Source organism: Oryx dammah, unplaced genomic scaffold (genome assembly GCF_014754425.2).
Source record: "Oryx dammah isolate SB20612 unplaced genomic scaffold, SCBI_Odam_1.1 HiC_scaffold_5, whole genome shotgun sequence".
Taxonomy (NCBI): Eukaryota; Metazoa; Chordata; class Mammalia; order Artiodactyla; family Bovidae; genus Oryx; species Oryx dammah.
The window spans coordinates 88,951,837-88,972,838 of record NW_024070189.1 but is presented as its reverse complement, the minus strand read 5'-3'; the positions used below and the strand labels follow the sequence as shown (position 1 = coordinate 88,972,838).

Sequence of the window (21,002 nt, the reverse complement as noted above, 5' to 3'; positions counted from 1 at the left end):
AAAGAGATGCGATGACAAAATGTCATGAGGGATCCTGGGTGGTGTCCCAGGACAGAAAAGGGGCATTAGGGGAAAACAGGAAATCTGAATACAGAGCAGACTTCAGTCAAGAATGTTTCAGTGTTTGTGTGTGTTAATCACTCATGTGAGCCCATGGACTGTAGCCCGCCAGGCTCCTCTGTCTATGGGATTCTCCAGGTAAGAATACTGGAGTGGCTTGCCATTCTCTTCTCCAGGGGATCTTCCTGACCGGGAGATTGAACCCATGTCTCCAGCATTGCAGTAGATTCTTTACCGTCTGAGCCACATACCATATTAATATATTAATAATATGGGAAATCAGATGTGGTTTTATAAGGCAACTCTGCATTCACAATTTTTCTATAAACCTAAGACTATTCTGAAAAATAGTTAATTTTAAAAAAATTTAAAAACAACAGACTTCCTTGGTGGTCCTTTGGTTAAGATTCTGGGCATCTACTGCAGGGAGCACGGGTTCAATCCCTGGTTGGGGACCTAAGATCACCCACACTGTGCAATGCAGGAAAAAAATTTTTAAAAGAAACCAAAAAACTGTTGAATGAATAATAGAGTCTTGGCTCAGCCATCATCAGGTGTGTAGCCTCAGTCAAATTATTCAGTTTCTCATGTGCCTCAGTTTCCTCATCTGTAAAATGGGGGCAATAGGATTTGTGCCACATGGGACTGGCCTGAGACCAGGATATGGTGAGTACAGTCATCATTGTCTCCATCAGAGATGGCTGGTGGCTGCTGCTGGAATTTTGGGTGAGCAGCAACAGAGGGCCCGCTAATACGACCCCATGGTCACAGAGAGCTGCTGGACTTCACTTCCTGGCTTAAAGTGCACACAGTCCCGCACAGCTCTGTGTTCCGTGCCCTGCACAGCGGATGGACAAGTAGAACTTCTTCCTTCCTTTGCCATGTTGCTACCCTGTCCGGGACAGGAGACTTGCAACAGGACAGCGGGGGCCAGGGCTAGGGGGTGGGGTGTTAAACAGGACGCCCCTAAGAAACCAAAGGTCTCCAGAATGTCATTTCTTTAATGTCCACCCTGCAAGGGGCCATGCAGAAGGTGAGGGAATAAATACAGAAGGTTGTAGGATGCAGTGCTCCTGGCTTCCAGCCTGGGAATGAAGGCGGATGCCTGTGGACCTCGGTTTCCTTCATCTGCAAACCGGGGTAAGACACGCTTTGAGCCAAGAGGCTCTGAAAGGGCATCTCTTTCTCCTAAGAAAACGGAAGTCCCTGAGCTCCCCAGACCTCAGGCTGGGATGTCGGCTCCTGTCCGCTAGGGGGCGCCAGATCCCGCGTCCCCGGCATGGAGGACCACTCCCCCCATCCCGGGGCTGGCACAGAAGCCCCAAAGGGTCTCTGCCCAAGAGAGGACATGCCTATAGGTGGGGGTCCTGAGAGAGCCCCACCCACCCAAGTTCTGGATCCCTTACTCTTTTCACCCTTTCCTGGACCTTGGCCTCCTAAACGGCCACTGTATTTTCTCTCCGAGAAGGTAAACCGAGTCGAGGGAAGGGGGATCCAGAGGCTGTCCTGACGAGGAGCGGAGAAGGGAGGGGTTGGCGACCGGCCTTCCACGCCGGCTCACTCGTGGTCCTTCCTCCACCTGGGTCTGGGGCTGGAGCAACATGGGACATCTGGACTAGCTGAGAGCCGGCCCACCCCGCGCCCACTGCCCGCAGGTTCCACCTGCCCCTCGCGGGTCCGAGTTCGGAGCAGCAGGCCTGGGTCACAGCAGGTTGATCTCGTCCAGGTAGCGGGCCAGGACCGAGTCCCGTACGTCCTTGAAAACCTTGCGGATGTTCTGTGTGTCCGTGGCGCACGTGTAGTGGCTGAAGAGGCGGCGGGAGCGCGAGCCCTTCCTTCCCCCGTCGGCACTGTCCACGCAGCCGGCGTACATGCGGGTGTACATGTCCAGAATGAACTTCTTGGCTGCCTCCGCGTCCTGCTTGGGGCCTGGGGACAGGGGTGGGCAGTCAGAGCACGCGGCTCGTGTGGCAGGTGAGAGCCCCTCCCTCCTGGGACCAGAGTAGACTCTGGACAACATCGGGGCTGCAGGAACCATCCGGCAGGGTGCCTGCCAGCCTCCACCATCTTTTGTGTTTCTAGCCATTCACAAGACTGAGGCCCAGCCGGTAGGAGTCTCAAGGGTAGGCTCATTTGGGTCACACGGCCTGGAATGGACCAATGAGGCTGGTCTCTGAGACTGCACGGAACCGTGTTAAAGACCCTCTCTCTTAGCTGGGCTTGGAGCCTGGAGGTCCAGAGAAAGAAATCCTGGGGAGATGAAAGAGAAGGGAAGGGATGGCTGCCCTGGTGAGGCACACATGGTATTTCCAGCCCCCCTCATCTCTCATTCATATACCTATGTGTGTGTGTGTGTGTGTATACATATATACATACATATGGTTACATATATACATATATACATATACACACGGACACACATATATATGAAATATATATATAAAGAGAAAGAGTGAGTCAAGGGCTTCTGGAACCCCCCAACACCTGCCTCCACTACTTACGAGTTGGGTTACCTTATCTATTAATCCACCTAACCTCTGAGAGTCTGTTTCCTCATTTGTTTAAAACGGGATCATAACAGTCCTAGGCCTCCCTGAAGTGTGAAGACTCAATACAATCATGTCAAGGGCTCCGTGTTCAATAAGAGAAGCTTTCAGGAATCTGTACTATCATCATTCTGTCAGAAAGGCAGGTTCCCATAGTGGTTACCACCTGCCAGCTTTGGATCCAGGAAACTTGGGTGGGAATCCTGCCTCTGCCAGTCACTTGCTGTGTGACTTTTGGCAAATAACTATACCTCTCTGTGCTTCAGTTTCCCCATCTCTATAGTGGTGAGAAACATGAGTGCTACTGAACAGCGATTTTTTAATGACCATTTTTAACAAGTCAGTACAGAGGGTGCTTCCATCAGTGTTAGATGTATTACCTGTTATTGGCTTATTATTATTGTCATGAATATTATATAGTAGAGAGGAGAGAAGACCATGAGTCAGAAGTTAGCAAAGGGTGCTCCAGCCTCTGTGGCTGGGAGAAAAGGATGAGTTATGGGGGTTCCCTGCGACATGAAGGAAAACAAACCATCCTCAAAACAATCTACTTTATCCCTGTCTCCAAACTCTCCAAGCCATGGTCCCACTTCCAGAACTGCCCAGGGGATGCTCGAGGAAGAGGGAGAAGAGTGTCCAGGCCACCTTACTGGAACAAGCTGACATCTGTCACCCAGACCTCAAGTCTTGTGGGTAAGATTGGGTGAGACTGGCCACACAGGCTCTGACAGACCAGCGGTCACACCTCTGGCTGCTACTGCTACTGCAGCTAAGTCGCTTCAGTTGTGTCCGACTCTGTGCGACCCTGTAGACGGCAGCCCACCAGGCTGCCCCATCCCTGGGATTCTCCAGGCAAGAACACTGGAGTGGGTTGCCATTTCCTTCTCCAATGCATAAAAGTGAAAAGTGAAAGTGAAGTCGCTCAGTCGTGTTCGACTCTTAGCAACCCCATGGACTGCAGCCTACCAGGCTCCTCCATCCATGGGATTTTCCAGGCAAGAGAACTGGAGTGGGGTGCCATTGCCTTCTCCGCACACCTGTGGTGACATCATCAAGACCTACACACCAAGCTCATGCTAAGGGTTTCACTTACTGTGGTTGATTGTGTATTAGGATGAATACACAAAACTCACAATTTGGTGAATACACCAAATCCGTGTCCACTCAGAATCTCAGAATATGACCTTGTTTACAAATAGTGGGTTTTGCACGTGTAACTGGTTAAGCTGAAATGAGATCACACTAGGTTAGGTCATGTCCTAAACCCAGTGACTGGTGTCCTTGTAAGAAGAGAAGTGGGACTTCCCTGGTGGCACAGTGGATAAGAATCCGCCTGCCAGTGCAGAGGGACACGGGTTCCACCCCTGGTCTGGGAAGATTCCACGTGCCACAGGGCATCTAAGCCTGAGCTCTAGGGCCCGTGAGCCATAATTACTGAAGCCCATGCACCTCTGGCCTGTGCTCCACAACAAGAGAAGCCACCGCAATAAGAAGCCTGTGCTCCACAACGAAGAATATCCCCCACTCCCCACAACTAGAGAAAGCCCACATGCAGCAACAAGACCCAGCATAGCCAAAAACAGAGAAAGAAAGAAGAGAAGAGACAACCAGAGGCAGACAGAGTCATGTGGTAACAGAGGTAGAGACTGCAGACACGCAACTACAAGCCAAGGAATGCTAGGGATTACAGGTGGCCTCCAGAAATTAGGAGGGAGGCCTGCTTCAGACTTCTGGCCTCCTAAAGGAAATTTCTGCTGCTTTCAGCACCCAGTATTAAGGCTTCTTTACTTTCTCCCCATTCGACCGAGGGGGAAGCTGAGACTCAGAGGTCTCTAGCAGAGATCAGAGATGGGTCTGGAACTCAGGTCTGTCCGACTGCACTTGGAACCCCAGTGACTCCAGGCTGAGGTGTGGCCTGAACCAGCGTCTCTCTTGGGAGCTGCTTTTGGGAAGTGAAGGATATAGAAAGTTCTAGAACCACTCACCCCGGAAACTGGGGAAATAGGTAGCCAGGTGGGAGGTGGGGATCTTCTCCTCCAGGATGTCGGTTTTGTTGAGGAAGAGGATGACGGAAGTGCTTTTGAACCAGGGCAGTTCCAGGATGGTCCCAAACAGGGCCAGACTCTCCTTCATTCGGTTCTGGGTTGGGAGGCACAGGCTGGTCATGGATCCAGATGGATGCTTGGCCTGAACAGGAGCCCTCCCCACAGGCGGAGATGGGGTGGCAGCCCACCATCCAGCAGCCTGAGGCTCCCCAGTTCCCGCCAGGCTGGGACTCAGGGCAGTGGGGCCGGCTGCCTGTGTGTGCCCAAGATTGTTTTGTGCCTGAACTGGTTGGGCTAGTGTACCCCACCCCAAAATTCATGTCCACCTGGAAATTCAGAATGAGACCTGATTTGGAAATAGGGTCTTTGAAAATGTAATTAGTTAAGAATCAGTCACACTGGAGTAGGGTGGGCTCTGACTCCAGTGTCCTTATAAAAAGGGGAAATCAAAGGACTTCCTTGTTGGCCCAGTGGTTAAGACTCTGTGTTTACAATGCAGGGGGCAAGGGTTCCATCCCTGGTTGGGGAACTAAGATCTCACATGCCACGCAGCATGGCCAAAAAAGGTTTTAAATTATTTTTTAAAATAGGACACAGGGAGATGACCATGTGAAGACCGAGGCATGAATGGTGTGGTGTCTTCTCCAGTCAAGGGGCCCCAAAGAGTGTCAGCACACCAGAAGCTGGGAGAGCCTGGGACAGACTCTTTCACAGGGTCAGAAAGAAACAGCCCCACTGACACCTTGACCTCGAATTTCTGGCCTCCAGGACCAGGAGACAATAAATTTCTGTGGTTTCAGCTCCACCACCCACTCCCCACGACCAGCCCTACCTCCCAGTTTGTGGGACTTCATCACTGCAGCCCAAGCAAAGTGGGACGTTGTGTGTGGCTCGATTCAAGCAAGATCTGTGTCAGAATGACCTCAAATTGATTCTATCTGACTCAGTTTGATTCTATCTGACTCAGCCCAAAAGTACAAATTATAACACCTGACCCTTGGATCCTGAAACTGTCTATGAGAAACTTTAACCCTGAAAAGTGCACATGTCAGAGATAATAGTGTGCCCAACCTCCACTGTGCTTTGGTCGTGTCTGACTCTTTGCGACCCGATGGACTGTAGCCCGCCAGGCTCCTCTGTCCATGGGATCTCCCAGGCAAGGATACTGGAGTGGGTTGCCATTTCCTCCCCCAGGGGATCTTCCTCACCCAGGAATTCAACCCACATCTCCTGCGTCTCCTGCCTTGCAGGTGGATTCTTTGCCACTGAGCCACTAGGGAAGCTGAATTAGGAGAAGAATTCATGAAAAGGAGAAGAATCCTGAATACAAACAGGACACAGCCCCATTCCCACAGCATGAGCCGTACTCCCAGGACAGCACACACTATGCTTCAGGGTATGGGAATAGGGTGGTGCGCCTTGAAGCTTGAGTATCCAACTGTGTGTGTGTGTCCCCAGGGTCCTTGTCTCACAAATACTTGTGGATCTGTGCCTTGGGGTTCAATGGTCTGGCCACAAAAGAGTGGACAGTGAAGCTCAAAGCCACGCCAGACACACAAAGACTCCCTCAAGAGTGGCAGTAGGCTTTCCTGCTCAGTGGAGGGCCAAGGAGTAAGAAGGGCAGGGGAGACGGCACCCCCACATCCCCAGTGGCACCTCACCTCTTGGTTGTTTTCCTCCAAACACTGGTCATATTCACTCAGCGAGGCCAGGTAGATGAGGGCAATCACGTTCTCAAAGCAGTGGATCCACTTCTTCCGTTCTGACTTTTGACCCCCGACGTCCACGATCCTGTGGGGAAACCATCTCCTGTCAGAGCTCAGGCCCAACCAGGGGCCCTGAGACACGGCACCCCAGTCCCCAGTCATGGCTGGGACATGCCACAATCAACATTAATAGCAGCAAGAATAGATGCTAGCCACCTGTGTGTGACTGCCTTTCACCCCATGGGGTAGGCATCACTATTATACCCATTTTACAGATGAGAAAACTGTAAGTACAGAGAGGAGAGGGGACTATCCTGAACTTCTGTTGCACTGGGCTGCCTTCTGCCCCACAGTAGAGGACAGCTGATTGGACACATCCTCACTCAGCTTGCCCTGTTTTGATTGATGACTCAGGGGAAGTAGCAAAATGTCTCCAGAAATCAGTTTTCCATTGGCTGTGCTCTGGGTGACCACTGGAGCATCCAGCAGCCACACAGATGGGCAAGAGCCATCCCCTTTGTTTGCGTCCCAGGACAAGTGTTCGCCTCCACCCCCAGACACACCGCAACAAAAACCTGAGCCCTCCCGCCTTCCTGTAGTCTCTTCTAAGAAATATGGGTCGCTGATAACAAACCCTGCGTCATTTACCCGGGGATGCGACCATTACTCAGGCAGCAGGCAGGAAATGCCAGAAGCCTCAGAGCAAGAAAAGACTTGACCTGATGTACAGGAGGAAAATCCAGGCTGGTGCCTGAGGCTCCTGAGTACCCAAACCGGCCTTTCTGGTGATCCCAAGATTCCCTCAGACCCTGTGTCCAGAGTCATATGGGGGAGGCAGTGGCTTAGAGTGGGGCTCCAGAGGCTGAGACAGCTGTGGGGTTCACTTACTCTCCAGCCTCCCAGCTCAGAGTCTCCCTTTCCTCTTAGCCCTCACCTTTCCCTTGAGAATGGACTCAAGTTTCCCCTTCTGAAAATTCCCCTCCTCCACCCAGTCTTTCCTCTGAACTTCCCCAACCACTACTTCTACTCCTAAACTTTCACCAACTCACCCATCCACCTGTTCATCCATCCACCCACCCACTCATTTATCCATCTTTCCACCCACCCATCTAGTCACCCACCTGTCCACATATTCACCCAACCATTCATGCAGTCATCCACCTACCTATCCATCTATCCATTCATACAGCCACCCATTGATCCATTTATCCACCTACCTATCCATCTCTCCATTCATACAGCCACCCATTGATCCATCTATCCACCTACCTATCCATCTCTCCATCCATCTGCCCAACAGTCCACTCATCCATTCACTCATCCCTTCATCCATCCAGCCTTCCATCCGTCTACCCACCCATCTATCTACCCATCCATCCATCCGTCCAGTCTTCTATCTTCTCATCCATACACTCATATTTACAAACTTCCACTCTGACATTCAGTTGATTATCACTAGAGAAGCAGTGGCTTCCCCGATGGCTCAATAGTCAAGAATACACCTGCAACGCAGGAGACGAAGAAGACGTGGATTGAATCCCTGGATTGGAAAGATCACCTAGAGGAGGGCATGGCAACACACTCCTGTATTCTTGCCAGAAAAATCCCATGGACAGATGAGCCTGGCGGGCTACAGTTCAGGGAGTCGCAAAGAGCTGGACACAACTGACGTGACTGATCACACACGCTTACTCAATGTCACATAATAAATATATCATTCAGAGAAGCAGTAGAGTCGGTCTCAAGCTGTAACTTCAAGGGGCCCTCCATCTAGTGGAGGAGACCCAAATGCAAACAGTAAATTATGAACCGTCTTGTTTCAAAAGCATGGAGCCAAGAGGGAGGGCCACTCAAGGAAACAAGAGATCAACATGAGTGGGTTGAACACGAGGTTTTCAGGCACACCTGCACAGCTCTCTGCCACCATCTTGCCATTGAAGATTCTTTAAAGGCCAATCCCAGAAGCTGCTTGTCTCTCTGACCTTTCCTCGGTCTTTGACACTGGCCATGGCTCTGCATGGACCATTCTTGGCTGCACTGGACCCCCACACCTCTCTGTCTTCCAGCTCAGGCCTGTTTGCACCCAGCCATCTCCCAGATGTCTCAGACTCCTCAGACCCAACCTGCCCCCAAATAACTCCATCGGCTTTTCTAACACCTCCCTCTCTACCACCACCACAGTGGTTTTTACCATCTACACCATCATCTTGATGGGAAACTCACAGCGAGTCATTTTTGACTGCCTGCTCTAATTCCCACACTCTCCCATTCTACATCAGAAACATTTCTTGCACCATTCCATCATTTCCATCCTCAAGGCCACTGCCCAGACTCTTCCCAACCCTGTCTCCCTGAATCATGGCTCCTGCCTCCTCCTGGGTCTCCTGACACCCAGCCTGAATCCCTCATTGATCACTAGAGGGATCACCCTCTAAGCTTTCCCAGACCCAAATCAATCCTTCTGATCTAGCCCTGACCCCACAGTCTCTGCCTCCTCCTTCCCATCAGCCCATAGCTCTAGTGAACTCCTAATCATTCTTCAATGCCCTAAGACCAATGCCTCCTTCTCCAGAAAGACTTCCCCTCCCAGAACTCTGGGGGCTATGGGTGGGCCCTTCCAGGTCCCAGTCCTGACTCCATGGGGGGATGGAGTTGTCTATACACAGCTTTGCCTCCTCCAGCCTGACAGGCCTTTTGTGGGCTGGAACAGACAACTCCTACTCAGCCCTAAGTGCTGCAGCTCCTTTGCCCCTCCTACAAGAGCTTCCAAGCTCTGTGCTCACCTCAGGTTGGTTTTCTGCACGGAGAAGCAGTACTCGTTGATCCCGGTGGTGGGCATGCGGCTGCGGAGCACGTCCTGTGCGGTAGGGATGTAGCCCTCTTCCGTGATACGGTCCAGATTCGACAAGTAGCTGTGGAGCCGGAAGCCCTGAGCGCTGGCCTTGCAACTTCCCTTTGCTTCTCAGATTTCCCCTGACCCAGGGCCCCATGAGGACCCTGCTGGGGGAGGAGAGCCCCCAGAGAGGGGCCGGCATTTCTGTGGGTCCCATGTGGCTGAGGAGCACAGCCTGAGGCCACGGGAGCCTCAGGGAGAAGCAGCTTCATCCTCAGGGCAGTGAGTCTCTCTGGGAAGGTGTCACCCCAGGGGTGTCACTGCCGCAGGAGCAGTGATACCCTTGAGAACTAGAAGCCAGCATTGAGCCCAGGACACCATCGCCCCAGAAATGGTCTCACACCAGAAACGGTGTCACCCCAGGGCAATGTCATCCTAGAACAGTCACCTTCGAGGTGCCATCACTCCAGAAACGGCGTCACCCCAGGAGCTGTGTCACCCCAGAAACATCACCCCAAGAGCTATGACATCCCAGAAACAGCGTCACCCCAGGAGCTCTGTCACCCCAGGAGCTGTGAAACCCTGGTAACAGTGCACCCCACGAACTGAGTCACCTGTGAGCAATGTCACCCCAGAAACACCCTCATCTGGGAGTCAAGACCACCCACAGCTCCCCCGCAGTGGAAGCTGACCAGCCTTGGGGCCCCTCTGCCTGCTTGGATCCCTGGGAATGGGTCTCTTTGGACTGTGTCCAGGCACGGCCTCCCGCCCCAGACACCGGTCCCTTACCGGGCCCGCGGACCCCAGACTCACTATACAGCCGAGTCAAGCAGGTGGAACTCTCGCCGGCGCTCATAGCAGGCGCGGATGCCGTTGTCCTCCCACAGCCACTTCATGGCCACGGCGTGGCGCTTCTCGAATTTGGTCACCTTGTAGGGGTCCTGGCTCATGATCACGCTGGCGTGGTGCTGGGAAGGGACGGACGGGGTGGGTCAGAGCAGCAGGACAGGGCGGGCGGGGGGCGGGGCTGCCCTCCTGCCGTCTCCGCCCCCTTGGCGCGCGGGTCTGCAGGCCGCAGGGGCAGCAGTGGCGCGCACGCAAGGAGCACCAATTCGGGTGACCCTGCGCAGGGCAGCAACCTCTGCTCTATCTGTCCGCTTTGCTTTGCACCGGAAGCAGGCGCTCTTGTTTATGTTTGAATTATCTTTTTATAGAAGTAATTAAGCTACCATGAGGTCATGAAGGTGGCCCTAGTCCAGAGTTCCCTAAAAGAAGAGATTGGGGCACAAACGTAACGGAAGGATGGCCGTGTGAGGATACAGAGAGGACAGCCGTCTGCAGGCTAAGGAGAGAAGACTCATAGTGAACCAGCCCCGAGGTCTTAGGGGTCAGGACCCGTATACACTGCTGGGTAGAATGTAAACTGGTACAGCCACTGTGGAAAACAGTTTGGAAGTTCCCCCCAAATTAAAAATAGAGCCACCAGGAATTCCCGGGCAGCCCAGTGGTTAGTATTCCACACTTTTACTGCCGAGGGTCCAGACTCAATTTCTGGTCAGGGAACTAAGATCTCACAGGCTGTGTGCAACAGCCAAAAAAATAAATAAGCAAATAATTTGTTTTTTAAACATAGAGCTACCATATGATCTAGCAATTCCACTCCTGAGTATGAAATCAGGATCTCAAAAAGATATCTGCACTTTCAGGTTTATCCCAGCGTTATTTACAGTAGCCGAGATGTGAAAAGAACCTAAAGGTCCATCGGTGGATGAATGAATAAGGATGTAGATATAGGGACCACTATGCAGCCTTTAAAAAGAAATAAATTCTGCAAAAGGGGACAAGGCAGATAAACCTTGAGTACATCATTTTAAGTGAGATAAGCCAGTCATAGGACAGATCCTGCATGATTCTACTTACACAAAGAAACTGGAAGCAGCAAGTGCAAGGACACAGGGAATAGAATGGGCTGACGGAACGGGTTGGGGTTGATATGAATAAAGTTTCCCTTAGTCAAGGGGAACACCTTCTAGAATTCTTTCTTTATGACATTGTATCTGCAGTTACTGATACTGTATTGTGCACTTAAAATTTGCTAAGAGAGTAGATTTCGTGTGGAATGTTCTTCATACAATAAAATATTTAAAAAGAAGGGTGGAGACTTCCCTGGTGCTCCAGTGGTTAAGACTCCCTGCTTCCAATGGAGGAGGTGCAAGTTTGATCCCTGGTCAGGGAACTAGGATCCCACATGTAGTCTGGTGCAGCCAAAAATAAAATAAAGAAATATAAAAAGAAGGGTGAGGTGACGCATGGTCTGCATAGCACTGTTCCCTCAGCAGAGTGGGGCAGGGTTCGGGAACCAGTCCACCATAATAATACTTCTAGAACAAAACACTTGCCCACTCAGGACTCCTACCAGGCATCATAAGGTCCAAGGGAGAGATGACTGAGCCTTGGGGGTCCACGGGGGAACCCTTGAGGTGGGGGTACATGCTGGTGCTGAAAGTGAAACTGTTTAGTCTCTCAGCCCTGTCCAGCTCTTTGCGACCCCATGGACTGTTAACTCACCAGGCTCCTCTGTCTGTGGGATTTCCCAGGCAAGAATACTGGAATGGGTTGCCATGCCCTTCTCTGAGGGAATCTTCATGACCAAGGGATCGAACCCAGGTCTCCCGCATTGCAGGCGGATTCTTTACCTACTGAGCCACCAGCTGGTGCTAAGCTGCCCTAGGTGCACACCAGGATCCCAAGAAACCTTGGAGGGGGCGGTTCTTAAGAACTGAGGCGATCTGAGGAAATGCAGTCCCACCTGGAAGCCCTAAGGGAGCCCCCTCCCCACGGGGCTCACCTTGCTCTCGGGCCAGCTGAAGGGGATCTGTAGTCGTTCCATAGCTTCGATCATGGACCTCATGGATATGAAGATGTTCTGGTAGACTAGGGGCCGGAAGTTCTTGCGGTCCTCCTCCGAGTAGCCCGCCCCATGGATGATACGCATTTGCTTGATAAACGTGCTCTTTCCACTCTCGCCGGGACCTGGAGAGACGGCCGCCATGGTCAGCTCAGCCCTCGGGGAGCTCCCGCCACCTGGCACCCGCCACTCCCCGGGCAATGGGGCTCCAATCCTGGCTCCGTGATCCTGGGCGAGCGCCTTCACTGCTCTGAGCCTTTATGTCTCCACCTGTAAAACATGGTTTGCTGGAGGGCGTGAGGGTTAAACTGGTTCATGAAAACGTAGTCCTGGAGGGTCGACAAACCACTGGCCCTCGGACAAAGCTTGTCAGTGCCTGTTTTTGTTTCATTTTTGTTTGTTTGATTTGATTTTCTGTTTCATCATTACTACTTATTTGGCTACGCTGGGTCTTCTTGGCAGCATGACGGATCTATTTCCCCAACCAGGAGTCAAACCCAGGTCCCCCACATTGGGAGCTTGATGTCTTACCCACTAGACTCCCCTGGGGAAGTCCCTGTTTTTTGTTTTGTTTGCATTTTGTTTTTGGCTGAGCCGCATGGCTTGTGGGATCTCAGTTCCGCAACCAAGGATTGAACCAGGCCATCAGCAGTCAAAGTGTGGAGTCCTAACCGCTGGACCTCCAAGGAATTCCTGACAGCCACCTGTTTTTGCATGCCAGCAAATTTTTACAGTGTGCATGGTTTTTACATTTCTAATTATTTTCACGATTACAATTTTTACAGTTTTTAAATGGTTAGTTTTTGCATTTTTTACATGGCTGAGAGGAATCTAGACGCTGTTTGATGACACCTGAAAATTACGTTACGATCCATGGGGTCTCAAAGAGTTGGACATGAGTAAGCACAGCACAGCAAATAAAGTTTTAATTGGCACACGGCCACACCTGGTTGTATAGAAATTATCTAGAGCTGGTTTCTGGGGATAGCAGCACAGTTGAGCAGTCAGAGACCTGCCAGCTTGCAAAGCTGAGAAGATTTACTGTGCGTGCTGTTTAGTCGCTAAGTCTTGTCTCTTTAGAGACCCCATGGACTGCGGCCCACCAGGCTCCTCCGTCCATGGGATTCTCCCGGCAAGAATACTGGAGTCGGTTGCCATTTCCTTCTCTAGAGGATCCTCCCGACCCAGGGATTGACCCCAAGTCTCCCACATGGCAGGAAGATTCTTTACCACTGAGCCACCTGGGAAGCTCGAAACGATTTTATATCTGGCCCTTTACAGAAAAAGTCTGTGGACCCCTGGCTTAGAATGTGCTTTGATATAGTAAGAGTTACATTCGTGTTCACTACCATTAGCAGTAGTAGTCTTTACTGTAATTATAATTACTGTTATCATTATTTGCTATAATTATTTCAGGTAGATGAAGTTTTATGAAGGAAATACAATAGGACAAATAGAGTGATTAAGTGACTACTGCTAAGTGCATGGAACACTTCTCAGTGGAGGTGACATTGGGGTTGAGATCTGAAGGCTGAGAAGGTTGCTCCCGTGTCAAGGTGTGGGGAAAGGGAGCACCAGGCAGCGGACACAGCATGTGCAAAGACCCTGGGGCAGGACTGTACCTGATGTGTTTGATAAACAGATGGGAGACCCGTGTGACTAGAGCAGAGTGAGCAAGGGGGAGGGAGGAGGGAAGGGCAGGGAGGGGATGGGGCTGGTCATGCAGAGGCTTGTGGGCTACAGGAGAACTTGGGCTTTTACCCTCAGGGAGGTGGAAGCTTGGGCAGAGGAGGGGCAGGACCTGACTCAGGTACTCACAGGTGCCCTCTGGTTACTGCAGGGAGGACTTCCCACTAGCCAGATGGTTCAGGCTGACCCAGGTGGCCAAATGGAGTGAGACAGAACCCACACAACCTCACAGTGGAACAGAGTGGGATGAGGCTCCTTGCAGGCTCACCTACAGAATTTCCAGGGCCAAGTGCAGGATGAACCTTCAGGGCCCTTCTGAGTGCAGGGTTGCATGGCCCAAAAGCCAGGAGTGGGTCTGTGATATTAACACTAGAACCTTCCAGAGCCCAGGACCAGGAGCTCAAAGAGAGAGGCCTGGCTTGCTGCTGTCTGAGCCCCGATATCTCCCTCTTGGAGCCTCTGTTTTCCCATCTGTGAAATGGGCTTGACAGCCAGGTGAGAGGTACATGGCCAGGAGGCCTCTTCCCACACCTCCATCACCCTGCCAGTCCCTGGGGGACCCTGGCGTGGGGTCCCTCCAAGGGCGGGGGACACTCATGCAGGAGGAACTGAGACCAGCCACAGAAAGGGAAGGGGTACCCTGGCTGGAGCCAGAAAGAGGAACCGGGAGCAATGGGAACATAGTAGGGAGGAGGCAGGGAGTGCGCAAAGTGGCAGAAGAGAGAGTGCTCTCTCCTATCACTCATGGCGGGGCTCCAGGCCCTCCCTACTCCCAGCACATTTGAGGGCAGTGAGCGGTAGGCTGGCGGCACTACTGCACTTGAGATCCAAGAAAAAGAATCACTTTTCTGTTACCTGAAAGGACATTGATGGGGAAACTGGAAACACTGGTGGGACTTGACGGAGACAAGACTGCAGCACGTGCATCAGCCGCTCATCATCGTCCTGGGGGTCTTTCCTTTTTAGTGGGACCCAAACCCACAGAATTATTTGGGGGATAAAAAGGTGAAAAGTAATTATCCTCCAATTAAAAATAAATAAAATTTAAATATATATATACTGCTGCTGCTAAGTCGCTTCAGTCGTGTCCACCTCTGTGCGACCCCGTGGACTGCAGCCACCCAGGTTCCTCCGTCCATGGGATTTTCCAGGCAAGAGTACTGGAGTGGGTTGCCATTGCCACTAAATATATAAATGTATAGCAAAGTGGGACTTCTCTGGTGGTCCAGTGGCTAAGACTCTGCACTCACAATGCAGGGGTCCTGGGTTCAATCCCTGGTCAGGGAACTAGATCCCACATGCCAAAACTAAATGATCTGATGCTGCAACTGAAGATTATGTATGCTGAAACTAAGACCCAGAGCAAACCAAATAAATAAATATTTTTAAATGCAACTACATTTTTAAAAATAAATATATAGCAAGTAAGCTATAGACATACATTATGTAAATTACAAATATATACACACAGATATATATAGTGTATATGTGTATGCGTATGGAGAGGGAATAAAGGGCATGAGATAAAATATTAACATTTTCAGAAGAATCAAGTATAACTTTTCTAGAACTCTGAAAGCATTTCAAAATGTAAAGTTAAGAAAGTTGGGGGGTGAGTTCTGCTGTTAAGGCATGGTGATGGCCTCTCGCAGGTGGAGACCTGAACTCCCTGGGCCCAAAATTAAAAAAAAAAAAAAAAGTGGAGGGGGGAAAACCCCTCAAATGCCAGATGAGATACTGCGTTGGAGGCTGAAATGAGAAAAGGGTATTTGTGGAAAAACCAGTGAAATCTAAACTTTGGATATGAGTTCACAGAAACTTAAGGGCACAGTTCCCACGTTAATATCTCAGCTATGACAGCCCATAGCACTTATGTAAGAAGTCATCATAGAGGAAGCTGTTCAGAAGTTGGGAATTCTTTGTGCAGTCTTTGCCATGTTTTTGTCCATTGAAAGTGATTCCAAAATAAAAAGTTTCCAGGACTTTCCTGGTGGTCCAGTGGTTAAGATTCCATGCTTCCAATGCAGGCAGCATGGGTTTGATCCCTGGATGAAGAACTAAGATCCTGCATGCCATGCAGCATGGCCAACAATTAAATAAATAAAATGTTTACCATAAACAAATTAATAACAAACAGACACCATCCATATGGAGCCACCTGTCTTAGATTCTGAAATTCCTTGGGTTTCAGGACAGAGATACATCAAACTCACTAAATATTCCTGCAGTGGGACATCTGACTATCACAGTCAGTGAGATAAACCCACAACCTCACCTCCCACTGGGAAACCTAGGGAGATGGACTGGTCTCTGCTTTTTAACAGCTCTATTTATTTATTTATTTGGCATATCACGTGGCATGTGGGACCTTAGTTCTCCAACCAGGGATTGACCCTACATCTCCTGCAATGGAAGTGAGGAGCCCTAACCACTATACTTCCTGGAAAGTCTGAGATAGGCTGGTCTCTGATGCTTCTGCGATTTGGAGATGGTAGAGATGGCTGTGAGTTCTGCCCCCCTGACCGCCCCCTCCCAGTGCGGTGGGGGGTCCATGCACCAGCTCCCCCAAGTCCACAAGAGGAATGGCCCTTGGCTCCACTTTTCAGGTGGAAAAACTGAGCCCCAGATTGGTTGGGTCCTGCAGTTGGTGAGTGGCCAGATTGGGTCTAAAACCCAGTTTTGAGTCCAGAGTTCTTGGGCTCTTTCATGATCATTCTGGGAAGTTCCCCAGGTGCTGCTTGAATCATTGTCATCATCCGTGTCTTCCCAGCGACAATGATTTAAGTCTTAGTATCTGCCAGACCCTGAGCCCAAGTCCTCTCTGACTGACCTTGGTGGATCCTCACAAACATTCCCGCTGTGTTCCCATTCACAGTGAAGACGTGGGGGCTCAGAGAGGTGCAGTGACTTTCCCAAGGTCACACAGCTAATGGAGAAGCAGAGGAGTAAAAACAAACCCTTGTGGATCCTTCACCAACAAATAGGATGTGGCCGGTAGGCTGAGTCAGGCATCATCAAAATATCAGTTAATAGGATTTTTCTCCACACACTTGGAAGCTCATTGGCTCCTCTGGGTGCTGCCAAAATGGCAGTGAGACCTACGGCAGGGGACTGCATTCTTTGACCTTCCTGTGAGCTGCTTCTTTGGAAGCACAAACAGAGATCTCACCAAGCAACAGTTAATTTTGTTGGGATGCACTGTTTCATTAAAGAAAAAAAAAAAAGCCTGGTTGCCACCCACAATTTGGGTTTCATGACTCACGTGTGAGTCCCAACCTGAAGTCTGAAACACTTCACCTTTGCAGCCGTGACTCCTAGAACCACTGAGGATTCAGGAGCCTCTCGTGGTATGGTTCAGGAAGCTCCCCAAATGACGCTGAAAGATGTAGGAGAGCTGTCTCCACCTGGCACAGCCTCGCAGCCCAGACAGGAAGTGGCCGCTTCCTCCTGGGCACGGGAGAGGAAGTGGAAATGCAGAGGCCAGGAGCTGCGCCAAGTCCCAGGCATCACAAGACACCAGGCGGCTCCTTCCATGGGGAACCACAGTCCCCACCCCACCGTCCACTCCTGGAAAACGGGGCTCCTGGGGCCAAGGGGGTCAGGCCTGGGCAGCTGGAGACCACACAGACCAGCTTCCATGCCCAGCTCTGCCTCCAAACCAGCTGCGGACCCCAGGCCCAATCCTGCCACCTCCCTGGGCCTCAGTTTCCCCATCTGTCACTGGGGTTCTGTGGGGGCACATTTGCAGGGCAGTCAACAGTGTGGACTTTGGAACCGGAATTCTAGGCTCCAGTCCTGGCTCTGTGACTTTGGGCAAGTTGCTTCACCTCTCTGGGCCTTGGTTTCCCCACCTGGGGATAGAAATGGTTCCCACCTCACATAGGACAGACAGAGCTGGCTTCTTTATTATTATTATTATTATTGGAGGGGGGCACACTGCATGGCATGCAAGATCTTAGTTCCACAAAAAGGGATCAAACCTGCACCCCCTGCCATGGAAGCTTGGAGTCTTAACCACTGGACCACCAGGGAAGTCCCAGAGATGGCTCCTTTAATTGTTTGCTTCAGACTGTTCCCCCTTCTCAACATGGTGACTACTACCTGCCAGGGACAGACCTCTGGTCCCTTGGGCTTCTTCCTCAAAAGGATCAACCACCTCCCAGAAAAAAAAAAAAAAAAAAAACACTTTTAAATTCAATTCCTGTTTTTAAGAAGGAGGGCAGGTGTGGAGGCAACCCTTGGGGCTTGGATGGGGGTGGTTGAAACCACAGTCCAGCAGGCTGTCCACAGGGCCACATCAGTGCTTGGACATGTGAACAACCTCCCTTCTCCCCTCCCCCCGCCACAAGCAGAAGTGGCTTCCTGATTTGGGGCTGGCTGTCCAGGAGTCAGTGGAGCAAAGGACTCTACCAGCTCTAGGAAGATACAGTATAACTCTGGGGAAAATCACTCCAGAAACTGGATTCATTCATTCATTCACTCATTTATAAAGCATGCCTTCATGACCAGGCCACTGTACTCCTGAAAAATGCTGAGGACACAGGAGTGAATAAGATGGACATGGTCTCTACCTCTGTGTTGCTTGTTGTGTAACTGGAGAGACAGACGATGAACAAGGAAACAGGAAAATACCAGACAGAGTGTCACGAAGTGAGTGCTATGAAGAAAAATTGGGCAGAGGAAGAAGGATGGGTCTGATTTTGAAGCCAGGGAAATCAGGGAAGACGTCTCTGAGGAGGCAGCACTTGAGCTGAGACCCACCAGCCAGGCAAAGGCTTGTGGGGGTGCTAAGAACCCTCGGCAGGGAGAACGGCAAGTGCAGAGGTCCTGAGGTATGGTTAGAGAAACCTGAGATGTGCAAGGAAGGATCGCTAACACTGACAAACCCCTAGCCCAACTGAACTCCTAGCTTCCCCAAAAGGAAGAGAAGACAAAGAATGAAAAAAGAGACATCACTACAAATCCTACAGACACGAAAGGATGACAAGGGAATGTTAGAAACAATTGTACACCTCTATACTTGAAAACTTCAAGGAAACAGACAAATTCTTTGGAAGCTACCAATAACCAGAGCTCACAAAAGAATAGCCTACGTAGCTCTGTTTATTAAAAAATAGTAAATACCATATCATATATAAAAGCCTAGTTATTTTAGAAAGTGAATAGAGATAGTTATTAAAGTCTTAATTAACACTTTCCTGTGACTTCCAAAGGAAGATTCACAGCAAGGGACCATGGGTTCGATCCCTGGCCAGAGAACTAAGAGCCCACATGCCATATATGGCGAGGTCAAAAAACCAAAACAAAATAAAAACCTCTTCCAGGCTCAGACGGCTTCACTGGGGTGCTGTGCCCCACTTTCTCCTCTCTTTCCACCCCTGAGGGCTGCCCCTTCCCACTGAGCAAGAGAAGAGACAGGGCGGCTATCCAGATGACCAAGCCCTGCCCTTTGTCCCAGGGCAGGCAGGTGGGATTTGGGGACCTCAGGGCCTTCCCCAGCCCTCGTCCAGGGCTCAGGCATTCCCAGGAGACCCTCCAAGGTTGGGGTCCCTGGGTTTAGGCCTGTGGGGCCACACACAGGGCAAAGTGGCTGGGGGAGTGGATGCTGCTGCTGCTGCTGCTGCTAAGTCACTTCAGTTGTGTCTGACTCTCTGCGACCCCATAGACGGCAGCCCACCAGGCTCCCCTGTCCCTGGGATTCTCCAGGCAAGAACACTGGAATGGGTTGCCATTTCCTTCTCCAATGCATAAAAGTGAAAAGTGAAAAGTGAAAGTGAAGTCGCTCACTTGTGTCTGACTCTTAGCGACCCCACGGACTGCAGCCTACCAGGCTCCTCCATCCATGGGATTTTCCAGGCAAGAGTACTGGAGTGGGGTGCCATTGCCTTCTCCGGAGTGGACGCATGTGGACCATAAGACGTGAGGTCTCAGAGGTCACAACTTCAGAGCCTTCCAATCCGTCACACCCGAGTCACCCCAGCTCCCTCACACGGTTTTGTTTACCTCCTCTTCTTGCTGCCGGAAATTATTTTATCTACTTGTTAGTTTACAGGCTAATGGTGTCTGGCTCCATCACCAGAAGCTGAGGTCCCTAAAGTCAGGGACACACAACACTCCATCTCCTCTGCTATTGTAACCCCCCTCCAGGAATTATGCAGTACATCTTGAATGAATGAACCGATCCATCAATTAATCAATCCATCAAAGGTGCTTGGCCACGCTTTCCCCATGGGACTTGTCCTGATAAACCACCAGAACAAACCCAGGTCCAGCCCTCAGAGGGACGGAAGGGTCCTGGACTCTCCACGGTCGCAGGGCTAGGCTGGAGGTCCCAGCACTGGGCAGCTCATTCCCTTCTCATGACTCGGGAGCCCGTAGGGTGGGCTGGGCCAGCCTGGCCAGAGTTGGGCCACCCAACTGAGCCACCTCCACCCCTGCAGATTCCCAGGAGGTGGCTGGGCCAAGGGAACGGGCCCACAGCTCACTCCCTGGGAGGAAGAACCGAGCCTCAGTCAATTCATCCTGAAAGTGGGCTCCCAGGCTGCCCCGCCCTGGGTGGCCTCCGACTCACCCAGAAGCAGCAGTTTCAGCTCCCCTCGGTCGCGCTTCTTCTGCTCCAGGAGGATCTTGTTGATTTCCTGGTCAATCCGGGCTGCCGACTTCTCGTCCTCCGTCAGACACCAGGGGCAGCAGTGCCAGGTGAGTGAGCGAGCCATGGCAGAGCCTCAGCGGCCACGAGGCGGCATTGCCCCCGCCCTCGCCCAGGGAGGAACCCCAGCCCGGCCACTCTGGGGAGGGCTCCAGGCAGCGGGCAGGAAGGGCCTCCCTTGTCGTGGGGGTCGCCCCCCCAGGGACCCCCTGGCTTCCCGGCCTGGGTTACCAGCTGGCCCAGCTTCTCTAGGCCTGTGTGCCAGCCAGCTCCGGGGTGGAGGAGGAGAAAAGATGCTGGCTCAGGGCTCCCCGCCCATCCCCAGACCTGCCTGGCCCGGCCTGACAGGTTGACGGCAGAAGAGCTCAGAGATGAGGTGGGCGCCTCGGGGAAGGGCGGGCCGGGGAGGAAAGGCCAAACGTCTGGGTGCACGCTGGGCCTCCTTCCTCATTCTGGAGAAGGGGTGGACCCGGTTCTCCGTCATCCCTGAGCCTCTGAAGCCCGCCCTGGCCCACGCCCCCTCTTCCCTTCCTCTAGGCCAATTAGACGCAATCCTCAGAATACCT

General features: G+C 51.6%; 1 protein-coding gene and 1 non-coding gene across 2 annotated transcripts; one reads left to right on the top strand and one right to left on the bottom strand.

The window, feature by feature from the left end:
- Window positions 1–346: 346 nt before the first annotated feature.
- On the bottom strand, window positions 347–20,634 carry GNA15 (G protein subunit alpha 15). The gene is made up of 7 exons (XM_040241907.1): window positions 20,359–20,634; window positions 12,039–12,223; window positions 10,004–10,158; window positions 9,141–9,269; window positions 6,313–6,442; window positions 4,592–4,745; window positions 347–1,989 (listed from the first exon to the last, which is right to left on the bottom strand). The coding sequence occupies exons 1-7, from the start codon at window positions 20,501–20,503 to the stop codon at window positions 1,763–1,765; spliced, it is 1,125 nt and encodes a 374-aa protein (XP_040097841.1). The 5' UTR covers window positions 20,504–20,634; the 3' UTR covers window positions 347–1,762.
- TRNAV-CAC lies at window positions 15,002–15,074 on the top strand. The gene has a single exon. It is a non-coding gene; the product is annotated as a tRNA-Val (tRNA).
- Window positions 20,635–21,002: the final 368 nt, after the last annotated feature.

Coding starts and splice junctions, on each gene's coding strand:
- GNA15 (XM_040241907.1), bottom strand. CDS start 20,503: ATGGCTCGCTCACTCACCTGGCACTGCTGCCCCTGGTGTCTGACGGAG. Junction 6,443..9,140: donor GTGCAGAAAACCAACCTGAG/GTGAGCACAGAG, acceptor GTTTCCCCACAG/GATCGTGGACGTCGGGGGTC. Junction 1,990..4,591: donor CTATTTCCCCAGTTTCCGGG/GTGAGTGGTTCT, acceptor CCCTGTCCCCAG/GCCCCAAGCAGGACGCGGAG.